This window comes from Dermacentor andersoni, chromosome 9 (genome assembly GCF_023375885.2).
Source record: "Dermacentor andersoni chromosome 9, qqDerAnde1_hic_scaffold, whole genome shotgun sequence".
Lineage (NCBI taxonomy): Eukaryota > Metazoa > Arthropoda > Arachnida > Ixodida > Ixodidae > Dermacentor > Dermacentor andersoni.
This window is the reverse complement of record NC_092822.1, coordinates 74,460,444-74,472,550: the sequence shown is the minus strand read 5'-3', so window position 1 is coordinate 74,472,550 and position 12,107 is coordinate 74,460,444. Positions and strand designations below refer to the sequence as shown.

The 12,107-nt window shown below is 49.1% G+C and overlaps 1 protein-coding gene across 1 annotated transcript; it reads left to right on the top strand.

The window, feature by feature from the left end:
* The first annotated feature begins 8,713 nt into the window (after positions 1-8,713).
* LOC126527815 (chitinase-3-like protein 1) lies at positions 8,714-10,123 on the top strand. The gene has a single exon (XM_050175667.1). It carries the CDS (start codon positions 8,714-8,716, stop codon positions 10,121-10,123), a length of 1,410 nt encoding a protein of 469 aa, XP_050031624.1.
* Positions 10,124-12,107: the final 1,984 nt, after the last annotated feature.

Genomic DNA, 12,107 nt, shown 5'->3' with positions numbered 1-12,107 from the left:
AAATTATAGGCCCATTAGCTTACTCCCAGTATCATATAAAATATTCACCCAAGATAATTTGCAATATAATAAGGGCAACACTTCAGTGAACCAAGAGAACAGGCTGGCTTCAGGAAGGGATATTCTACAATAGATCGCATCCATATCATCAATCAGGTAATCGAGAAATCGGCAGAGTACAATCAACCTCTCTATATGGGTTTCATAGATTATGAAAAGGCATTTGATTCAGTAGAAATACCAGCAGTCATAGAGGCATTATGTAATCAAGAAGTACAGGAGGCATATGTGAATATCCTGGGAAATATCTACAGGTTCCAGAGCTACCTTGATTCTCCACAAGAAAAGTGGTAAGTTACCTATCAAGAAAGGTGTCAGGCAAAGACACACAAACTCTCCAACGCTATTCACTGCCTACTTGGAAGAAGTATATTCAAGCTATTAAACTGGAAAGGCTTAGGAGTGAGGATCAACGGCGGATATCTCAACAACCTTCAGTTTGAAGATGACACTGTCCTGTCCAACAACACTGGGGACGAGTTACAACAAATGATTGAGGACCTTAACAGAGTGGGGTAGAAGACTGTCATGTAGAAGACAAAGATAATGCTCAATAGCCTGCCAAGTGAACGATAATTCAAGATCGCAAGTCAGCCTCTAGAGTCTTGAAGGAGTATGTGTACCTAGGCCAATTACTAACAGGGGACCCGGATCATGAGAAGGAAATTTAGGGAATAAGAATGGGTTGGAGTGCATACAGCAGACATTGGCAGATCCTGACTGGAAGCTTAACGCTATCACTGAAAAGAAACGTGTACAATCACTGCATTCTGGTAGTGGTAACATATGGGGCAGAAACTTGGAGACTGACAAAGAAGCTCGAGACCACATTAAGGACCGCGCAAAGAGCGATGGAACGAAGAATGCTAGGCATAACGTTAAAGGGACCCTGAAACGATTTTGACGATTTTCTACAAACGTACTGAGTCGTTAGAGTAGGTCCTTCTGATCATTAATTGACACATCTAAGTGCTCCGCGTAAAGCGTGTAATTTATTATAAGGTTTTAAAAATGCACATCGCTGCCGATCGGAGCACGCTGCTCGGCGGAATTTTAAGCCGCCCCTACCCATATGACGAAAATCACCCATATGACGTCAGTGGGGCGAGCTATCCGATTGGCTGACCAGGGCGCGTGATCAATAATTTTTCCAACTTTATGGTAAACAAATGATCTTCGTAATAGTTGGAATGTTAGTTCATTTGTTTTTATAAACAGAAAGTAACATAAAGAGAATGCACAAGAACGAGTTTTCAATACAATTAAGAACTTCCGGCACACAGCAAGTGTCGTCTGCTTGTGGTACAACGTACTCCATTTTGACGAGAGCTCCGCGGTCAGAGTCGGTCTCAGTCTTTTCGCGAGCACTATGATTCGACTTTGTTGCTTTGTGGACTGCAAACGTAGCGACTGGCAATATGTCAAGCTGCGACATCGTGTCCCTCTGCAAGGCAGCATACGAGCGAGCTGGCTGCTGCGCATCGGACTGCCGCTATCCGATCGGCGCCAGGGTTTGCGCGTTTGTGGCCGTCACTTTACACCGGAAAATTACTAACGCAATAGCGTTTCGCGAGTCCGGTATTAGGGCACATGCAAGCGCAAGGGGACAGGGTCTGGCCGCTTGACTGTGCCGTAGCGGGATGAGCCATGGGATGAGCAGAATCGCCTATGCGAATGGTCTGCACGGTGCAGCCACCTGGTGGCACAGAGCTCAACCATACACAGTAGCAGTAACGAAGTGTATTCTTCTTTGCTGCTGGTGTGTATTTTTCGCAGGAGTGTAATCATCAACACTTTGTTTTTATAAATGTTTAAAATGTTTTACACTTGGTTAGAGCAATATTAGCGCTTTGTTTGGCTGGTTAAGCGCTGCGCCAACAAGTGGCTGGACCGTGCAGACCGATCGGCCGCACGTACGTCTACGCTAAACTTGCTTCATCAGCTTGAGTTTATGCCTCCAGTCATTTGCCGAAATGACTAGCTTGCCTGTGGTTATCGGAATACCAGACACGTTCGGCGCTACGACAGAATGCTCGCAACGCACGCTGCTTCGATAGCTCTCGCTTGGGGTCGACGGCCAAGCGGCTAGCGGAGAGGTTTCACGGGGGCGGGGGCGGGCTCCAAAACAACCGGAAGTGGACGATGTGACGTCGCATCGTGACGCGAAACCAGTGAAGGCGGAGCTTAGCCCCGATCGCTCGGCGAACGAGTTGAGGAGGAAAAGCATGACTAGGGAGGAGGGTAACTTCTAATCGCTTGTAGCTCCATTAATACGTAACGCTTCACTTAAATTGTGGTGTGAATGTTCTACTTAAGCTGTACCCTACGCGTCTACAAACTTTGTCCGAACCGTTTCAGGGGCCCTTTAAGAGACAGAAAGAGAGCTATTTGGATCAGAGAGCAAACGGGTATAGCCGATATCCTAATTCACATTAAGAGAACAAAATGGAGCTGGGCAGGTCATGTAAAGCGCAGGTTAGATAACCGTTGGACCATTAGGTTTACAGAATGGGTACCAAGAGAAAGGAAGCGCAGTCGAGGACGGCAGAAGACTAGGTGGGGCGATGAAATTAGGAAATTCGCGGGCGCTAGTTGGAATCTGTTGGCGCAGGACAGGGGTAATTGGAGATCGCAGGGAGAGGCCTTCGTCCTGCAGTGGACATAGATGATGGTGATAATTATGATGATGATGATGATCAGGCACGTGCCAAGGTGGACCCGGGGGGGCCTCCCCCCCCCTCTATATTAAGCGGCATACCCCCTCCCCCTATCGGCCCACGCCACCGCTCCTCACACATATTCCTAAAGAGCCGACAAATCAATCTACTTGGCGGTCAACATTTCGCTGCCTTTTACAGCGAAAACAGTATATGACTCACTTCCGTAGTTTTTTAGGTGTCCGTCAATAGAAAAAAAAATATCATCTGTGCCGATCCTGGTGAAAGGGTCCAAGATCAGTGGCGTATACCCCTGAGGTCTCGGAACCTATATAGCGCGCCCTTCTAGATCTTCGGGATGGGCCCACGTATGGGCGGTGCTTAACGCCTGCTTCACCTCCGCCGCAGGTCGGCCCGATATTGCACTGTCTTCAGGCCCACCCGCGGCGGAGGTAAAACACTTTGCTTTTAGTTTGAAAGCTTTGACTGTCGTCAGCTTTCGCTACCATTCCATCTTCACAGAGTGGAATGGTTGTCACTTGTTTCACCCCTTTTTAATGGCGGTAGTTATCGGCGTCTCCTGGGGTGTCGATGCCAGTTTTTTCATCGATTTGGTGCCCGCGCGATTAACTCAAGATGAGTTCAGTTTTCACCATCTGTTGCAGCAGGCAGGGCATAGTTTATTATTTTAGTTATAATATTTTATTTTATTTATAATGTCCAACACAATTTTTAGGCCACCATCTATTCAACGATCACGCGCATCGCTGTTGCTTCGTTAGTTCAACCTTCTTTGTTTAGACTGATCCAGGGGCTAGGAAAGGGATTCGGTTCATATAGTCAGCTGGTCTGTATGCTCGTGGAATGAGTTGTGGCCGGAAAAAAAACGCCAGTTGCGTTTAACATTTCCTTTTGCTTCATTATTTCCTCGAGTGACGGCTCGCCGCGACGCTGGCAGATCCTCGGAACCCGCGATATCGGTTAGATAAGGTGTAAAATAACACAATGCGAAACAGCGTCCGTCATCAGGCCCTGCAATAGCCGTTAAACCCATAAGCAATATGACTGTCACCCGTTACCTCGTGTGGCTTTTCCCTAATTGTACAGCACTTTGCGTGCAAAATTAGCAACTGGAAACCAGAGTCCCAATGAGTTGAGAAATTAAGCGATCTACTAAGGGAGAGAGTCAAGGCAACAGCCAAACAGAAAGGAAAGGCGAAAATTGTTCGTGAAAATATTTATGGACCAACATCTTTTTTCTATAAAAAGGAAGTAGAGAAAACGCCGCCGCAAGTGGAGAATAATTCCGTGTGTTTTGAATGACGCTTCTACAGTTATCAATCGAGCCGCCTGACGTAGCCACTTCTCTGCTGTGATAATTTGGGTTCTTTTCTAACCTTCCGCGGTGGGCGCAGTATGCCTAGAACCGCAATGTCCTGCGCTCTACGTGGTTGTACAGGACTGGTGACTACCCATCGTTACGCAACTTCCCAAATAACAATACGAGTAGGTTTTGGCACTTGGTATAGAGCGGTAAACGAGGGATACAAAGGAACTGTTATTGTTCCACAAATATATATTTCTCTATAGTTCTTCCAAAGCTGATTAAAAGAACGCTGCTGTAAATCTTTATTTTGCACTTTCGCATGTTAACTTGTTCTTGGCAAGGTTCTTCCTGCTCATCTTTCATGCGCGAGTCCATTTGGTGTGGTTCTTTGTTTGCCAAGTAAACGAGAGGTGTATCTCACAGGCGTACGTACCTGTGAGGTACACGTTGTTTCAATTCTCTTTTGCGGGTTTACGCGTCCTTATGGCGAATGGTGGGCATTATTCGCATTTGTACTAGTAAAAGTACCTCCCCCACTTATTTGCATAGAAAAGTTACGTGCCTGATGATGATGATGTACATTTCTTTTGAGGACACTGGGAAACATTGCAGATATTGCTTGCAATGCTTTCAAATGCTTGTTCAGTCGTTCTTTTTTTTTTGCAAATGTCGTTAATGTTACCGCGCAATTACCTTTGCACATTTGTTAATCCCATATTACTGCCATTATTTTCACCAAATGTGATATTTCTGGCAGTTATACTCGTGGGCCATGGTATGTCTTGCTTCTGCCACTGGGTCGGCGTACGATGCCAGATAGATAGATAGATAGATAGATAGATAGATAGATAGATAGATAGATAGATAGATAGATAGATAGATAGATAGATAGATAGATAGATAGATAGATAGATAGATAGATAGATAGATAGATAGATAGATAGATAGATAGATAGATAGATAGATAGATAGATAGATAGATAGATGGACGGACGGAAGGACGGACGGACGGACGGACGGACACAAGCTCAGCCTCGTCGCTTGTAGCTGTAAGCTGTCGTAAAGCTGTCATAATATATATATATATATATATATATATATTACGGGAGGGCGAATGCTCGAATATGCGATTTCGGAACGAATAGCGAACATTGAATATTTCATTTCTGAATATTCGATTTTTCGAATATCGGTACCTTTGGTGACTGACCCTTTCGTGGTCGGCGCCTTGACGCGTGCAGCGTTCCCACCGCGTGCGATCTTTATCGCCGCAAAATAGGGAACAAAAGAGCAATGCGTGTGGAAAGCGTGGAAGCGTCTGTGAAGATCGGGCCCATTAGCCACCGGAAGGCACGCTGATCGCACGCATCGAATACGCGAGTACAGTGTTCGCACACGCAGATTCGCGCAGGAGGGAGCTTTTTACCCGCATGCGAAACATACAGACGACCTCGGCACGTGTGCTTGAGGTAGTTGACGGCTGGTCGACCGCGGACCCGGATGCCCCTTCAACGGCCGTCAATCTAACCCGCCCGCGTGATCTCGCGACCACTCACTGACGAGCAACCCGTAGAAACATATTAGCGATGAGCTTCGCGCGATGGTTTACGGCTTGTTGCCACAGCGGACGGCGGCGAATTTTCGGCACGGGCACACCATTGGTCACACTGTCTAGCCAGTTAGGCCTAATCAGAAGCAGCGTCGCCGCGTGTCGGCGACTACAGCAACGGTTACCTTATCAACGCAGATCTATTCACAGCAGTCGCACGACCTTTAGAAAAGCCGGCAAACTGCCCCGTCAACGAAAGCGAGCGCGCGGGATGACCGTTGCATGCATTCACGGCCGCCATCTTTGCGAAATACCGCGCGGTGGTCTCTCGTTCCGAACGCCGTTCACAGGCGCACGCGGGTCTCTTTTCGTATCTTTCGAGAGACCCGCGCGTGTGTGTGTGTGTGTGTGTGTGTGAGAGAGAGAGAGAGAGAGAAGGAGAGAGAGAGACGGGGGCGGGGGGGCACGTCACGCGAATTTGCCGTTGGCCTCTCGATTTCAACACACTTCACCGTCGGCGCCGATGGCGGTCGACGCGTGTGAGCCCGATGACCTCGCGAAGCGGTGTCGAGTGACGTGATGCACATTCCCCACGCTAGTTATAGATGCAAGTTATAGATGCAAGTTATAGAAGTTTGCACTGAGCGCAGTGTGGCCCACTATCAAACTGAAGACCCCATTGGTATTTAGGAAAACTTCGCTATTTCTTCCGTTTCAGAGAGAAAATAAAGCACTTGATTCTATTCGACAGATATCCTATCGAGAAAAAAGTATTTTCCAGACCTTCATATACGATACTAGGAAAATGCCAGCAAAGTTGAAAAAGGAAAAAAAAGAGGGGGAAAGGCAGACATGGACAAAGTAACAGACAGGTGGTTGCTTCCTGTCGTTTTGTCTATGTCTCTCATTGTGAAAGCTTTGGGCGTTGTCACACGTCTTTTTATGCTGTGTATCCTGGTAAACATAAATTTCTAGGAGGGGCAGCAGTGCCCTTGCCCCAGGTCGTCTTTTTTCTTTTTGCTTAAAGATAAAGTTTCATTAGAACGCCAGGCCTGTGTACGTTTATCAAAACATTCCATTACCAAGAGGATATTCAAGCTTACATCAACGGCTGGAATTCTATACTGCTCCATATCAAAGCTTTCTTTTTTTTTCGGACTTCAGCTGATTCGAGCTGAAATTGGCTATTGGGTATTGGCTTTCGAACCTCTGTATGAGCCTGCACGGCTAAGCGGTTGTTTGAGAGAGGCATCCCTTTATTGCAGATGCAGTTTATTTTTTGGGGTTTCCTTTTTGTCGTTTCTGTCTCTTTCTTTTTAATTTAGTTTGCCTTGAGCGCACATCCTGTGTGGGGTACATGCGCACTTTATTAACGACGATTTAGGTTCAGTGCACAAGCAGCAGCAAACGTCGATCAGCAGCGACTGACAATCAGCGCATTGTTTTTAGATCACAGTGACTTGTTCAGCGACGTTGCTGTTGCCGATTTTGTCTTCTATGGGAACGATAGTAGGAATGAACTTGCTCGAAGCAGGTGTCCTTGGTGTCTTTTCACCAGCAGACTTTCAAGGGTATATGTTCGTAGATCGACGAGCAAAAATTTTTCCGTGAGCGGAATTTGTCGTACAACCTGACGCAACATTGGTAAAATCATAGGACGGGCACAAATTCGTACGCTCTATACAGAAAGTTCGGGAGAGTTGGAAGGCACGCCTACTGACTACTGAATGTCATGGTACATGATGTCGACCGTTCTGAACCTTCTGGAAGACATGCACGAGGAGCACATTTAATGAAGTTGAATAAATTGAAAGCGCATTAATTATACAGTACGTTGATGACAAAGTCTTTTGCAGAGTTGGTAACCACCTCGCTCCCATTAGTGGACAAGATTATGTCGTCGGTTGGCAGGTGGCACAAATTTAAATGCCGACATGGTGTTCTCCAATTGCTTCATTTTTAGGCCTACACATGATGAAATGCAGCTGGTACTGAACGGAGCCTCTCTCATTCGCATTAATTACCCGATTACCGGTCACCTCACCTGGCGAGTGTACGTATAACACATGCTGTCAGTAGAACAGCATCCACAACATCAGATGCAGTGATTGCGCAGGGTACAGTTCACGCCTGACAATTGTGTGACACAGTCGCCACAAAATTTCGCCTCTACATGAGACTTAAGTAAACGCGGGCACACAGTGAAAGACACAGATAGAAGAACGATTGCCCGACTGTGTACGGGTGTTGAAACCACAATGCAAAGTACTGGTTCAAGGCAGCAGTTATCAAAAGTAAGACACATGTGCACACACAAAACAGCAGGAAAACCAAGCTTACTCGAAGTACTAAAACAGATCCAGTCTATTAATTTGTGCCACATCGACAACTGCGGATCGGCCAACCTTGTTACTTCTGCGCAAGTGGCATCAGCCCACTGTGGGGGATTGGCCAATTGGCCAATAATTTAGCGGTTTGCACAAAATAATAGTGGTAGTTTAGAAAATAAAAACTGTGTTGCTGAGCGGAAAGACAGATTATCAGTAGCATGGTGCTCAAAGTGGAACAGTCATCATACTGGTGTGAATCGAAAAATGATTCCGCATGCTTTCCCTCTCCCATTACATATTCTTCTTCTTCTTTTCTCTCTCTCTTTCTCGACATTGCGTATCGCAAGGGCCAATTACTTCTGTACTAAGCATACATCCTGCATCACGCGTTCAACGATACCCATAATTCGGTGAGTGGCATTAAAAGCGAAAACGACCTCGAAAGAAGGGCACAAGACTTGCGGTATTGCTTTAGTCAACCTCGCCGGTGACGTTCATTAAAAGTGAAAAGAAGACAGCAATTGTCTCGTTTCTCGAGCCTCGAGGAGCGAATTGTCTCGTTTCGCGAGCCTCGAGGAGCGAGAAGCCGGTGCTGCGCATGGTCCAGAACGGTCTCGCTGCTGGACGCCCCTGACCATTGCTCAGGCAGTTGCTCGATTCGATTCTCTGGCGATCGCCTCTCAATCTCCCGACGCATCGCCTAGACCCTTTCAGGGGTTAGAGCTCGCGCACCAGTCTACGCGTTGCCACCTGCCACCGGTGGCTCGGGTTTCTTCTCCTGCGAACCACCATGGAAGACGTCAGCACCGATGCCGCCACCTCTCGCGAACGGCGTAACGCGGCGCGGAGGGCCGCCGAAGAGGAGTCAACCTTGCGCTACCGGTTGCGTAACCAGAACTTCTGCCTCATGGTACTTCTGTTCGTCGCAGTGCTCACGGTGACTTGCGCCTGCGGAGCCATCGTCTACGCCGTGATCGAGCACTTCTGGACGCCCCTTAAGGACGTTGACGAAGCGCACTCGGCAGGCTCCGGCCCTTCGTCGGCCGGCGGCAGCAGCTTGGTGCTCGGGTCCCCCGCCGCCGAGGTCGTCATGCAGCGGCTTCCTGACACCGAGGAAACGAGCCGCGGCGCGGTCTTCTGCTTCGTCAACCACAGCGTCTCTTCGGGGTCTCCGCACCCGTTCGACGTGGACAACGTGACGGCCGCCCTCTGCGACGCGCTCGTCTTCGTCTCCGTCGGCCTGCTGCCCCAGGTGAGCGGCCTGAGCTTCAGGCGACCGACCCACGACGCAGAAGCACTCCAGAGCCTGGTCTCCCTCGCCGGATCGTCGGTGGCGGCATGGGTTTGCGTGGGCGGCGAGTCCTCGGACAGCGCCGACTTCGAGTGGCTCACTGGAGACCGCAAGTCGAGGCTGGCTTTCTTCCACAACGCTGTGGCCTGGTCGCGCCGCATGGGCGTCGCGGGCCTGCTGCTCTACTGGAAGTACCCGCAGCGCCAGAGCCGCTCCGGCTACAACACCTTCATCAACACTATGCGCGTCGTGTTCGAGAGGGACTCGCTTCGCCTGAGCGTGGTGCTGCCCTGGGCCACGACCACGCGGCGGGAAGGCTACGTCGTCCGGTCGCTGTACGCCCACCTGGACTTCGTCGTGGTGGACACGCACCGCACGGTAGACCCGCGGTCCTTCCCAGTGACCACGTGCCAGACGCCCGTGCGTTCGGCGTTCAGGGCACTGAACCACGGACAGGTGGGCCTGTCCTCGGTGCTCGACGACCTCTCGATGGACGCCGAGCACTTCCTCGCTAAGACGGTGATGAGCGTCTCGCTCTCGGCCGTCACCTTCACCATCAGAAGGCCGTGGGTGAGACGCACGAGACCCGGAATGAGCGCTGCGGGTCCTGGCCGCCCGTTTGGCCGCACCAACCAGTCGGGCCTGGCCAGCTACTACGACGTGGCGAGGGCGTTCTCCCAGAATACGTCGTGGCGGCGGGAGACGCACGCGTTCTCCCGCTGCTCGGTTGCCCGCCTGGGAGACCAGTGGATCGGCGTCGAGGACCACGGAAGCCTGCGCGCCAAGAGGTCCACGGTCCGCAGGACGGCGGGGCTGGCCGTCTGGGACCTTCCGATGGACGACTTCGCCGGCGAGCTGGGGCCCGCGTGGCCCCTGCTTCGCGAAGCCTACGGCCTGGTGCACGGCTGAGCACCGCGCGCGCTGTGGGCCGGAGCCACTGACGGGTGCTTGCTTGAAGGCGTGCCAGCCCGACACGTCTTCAGGCTCTGCTGTGACGCCGGTCCACCCGTCAAAATTTTATTTTACTATTTTGTTTAAATGTTACCCCACGTTTACATAAACCTGAAGGAGAATAAACTTTTTCTCCTCGAATGCCCGATTCCGATGTCTGGTTTCCTCAGCAGTTCATCCCATCAATCATGGTGAGGTGAAAAGTTACACCTCGCAACGCGTCATATAGCCAAACAATCCGGAGGCTTGGCGCAAGGAACGTGGGCGGCGGTAGAACAATATGACCGCGACGTCGAGAAAGGCAAAGACGTGGTCATCATCACTGTTTGGGCAGACAATATAAAAAAATGTCATGAGCCATTGCACTCTGTGAAGGGGGTTGACCAGCGAAGCCATGTAGCACACGACACCGAGGTGACACATAATTATGAACAAAGGTATCAACTCATTGTCTTGATGGGTTGTCATCGTAACGAAAGGTACGCACACTCATTGCCTTGATCGGTAGTCATTTATTTCACTCGCGACCGCAATCGCATTCTTTGATAACGTCAAGTCGATGCACGTGCGCCGCTGGGTGGTCGGTTGGGCTGGATCGGTGTGGCATCGCAAGGGATATGTCTGCAAATACGTAACGCGTAAAGCGCTCCCTTTTCGGTACCGACACATCCACATTGAAATCACCGACAATGACAACAGGGGTAGTATCATCGCAGCTAATTCACGCAGAGTGAGTAGCCATGAACCTTAAGGGACTATGAGTCATTGCATCTTTTGCTTGCTTACGGCGGTATGAGCCATTGCACACGGGGGTATGAGCCATTGATGATGACAGTTTTCGACATGCAGTTCTGTATGTTGTATGCGGGATTAGAAAGAATTTAAGCACCGTTCGCTTAACTTTGCTGGGTGCTTGTAGCCTCTGCCTTACGGGGCTATGAGCCATTGTATTTTTTGCTTGCTTACCGGAGCATGAATGCTTATGGGGGTATGAGCCATTGATGATGATAGTTTTTGTTCACGGAGAACAAAAATGCACGGAACCCTAGCTATATAAAGCTTCGCTGTAGAATTACGCAGGAACACCTCCGGAAGATGTCTAAGTGTGCGGTCATTACATTACACGGCATTTTCATTCGAATATGTTGTTACTACCTATTACTTGTTTTCTCCCACCAGAGGTCGTGGGTTCGAGTGCCTTAATAACCTCTACCTTACTTAATTGTGTCTTAATTAAATTCGCCCTAAGTAAACCAAAAGTCGTCGGTTCGACTCCCACCAAAGGTCGCGGGTTCGATTTCCGCCAAAGTCGAGGGTTCGACCCCCCATGAATTTAGGCGTCATAACGCCACACAGCGGATTTTTTGACCCATGATCCCTCTAAGGCTTTCGCCTTGATAATTTCGAGAGACCCGGTAATTGCGTTTTTTTTTTTTTTTTTTGCACACTTGGTCAAACGTGAGAAAAGATGGGCCACAGCTACACATAATTATGTCATCCATGTTTGATTCATGGATTACGTGGCCACAATTAACACATGACCGGGGTAGTTGGAGAAGTATGGGAGAGGCCTTTGCCCTGCAGTGGGCATAACCATGACGATGATGATGATGATGATTGATGCTCTTTCGCAAATTTGCCTGTCAGTATATAATCGGCTAAACAACATATATCTCGCAATATATGGCGCATCAAGCATAAACCGGAAAGACAAGCGTGAAGAGTTTTTAATGAGTGTACTGACTTTAGCGCCCGTGTTCTCCTGCCTCCTCTGTCCTTGTCTCAAGTTTGCGCTATTGCTCCGACGTCATCCAAGCTGCTCTTGTGAGTATAGTGAATTTAACGTTCCACTGTAAGGCATACGGAACATTATGCCACACCGAACACAAAGTTTAAATTACTTGGACGTTAAATGGCATGCGAATGAAGTTGCATTTAAATC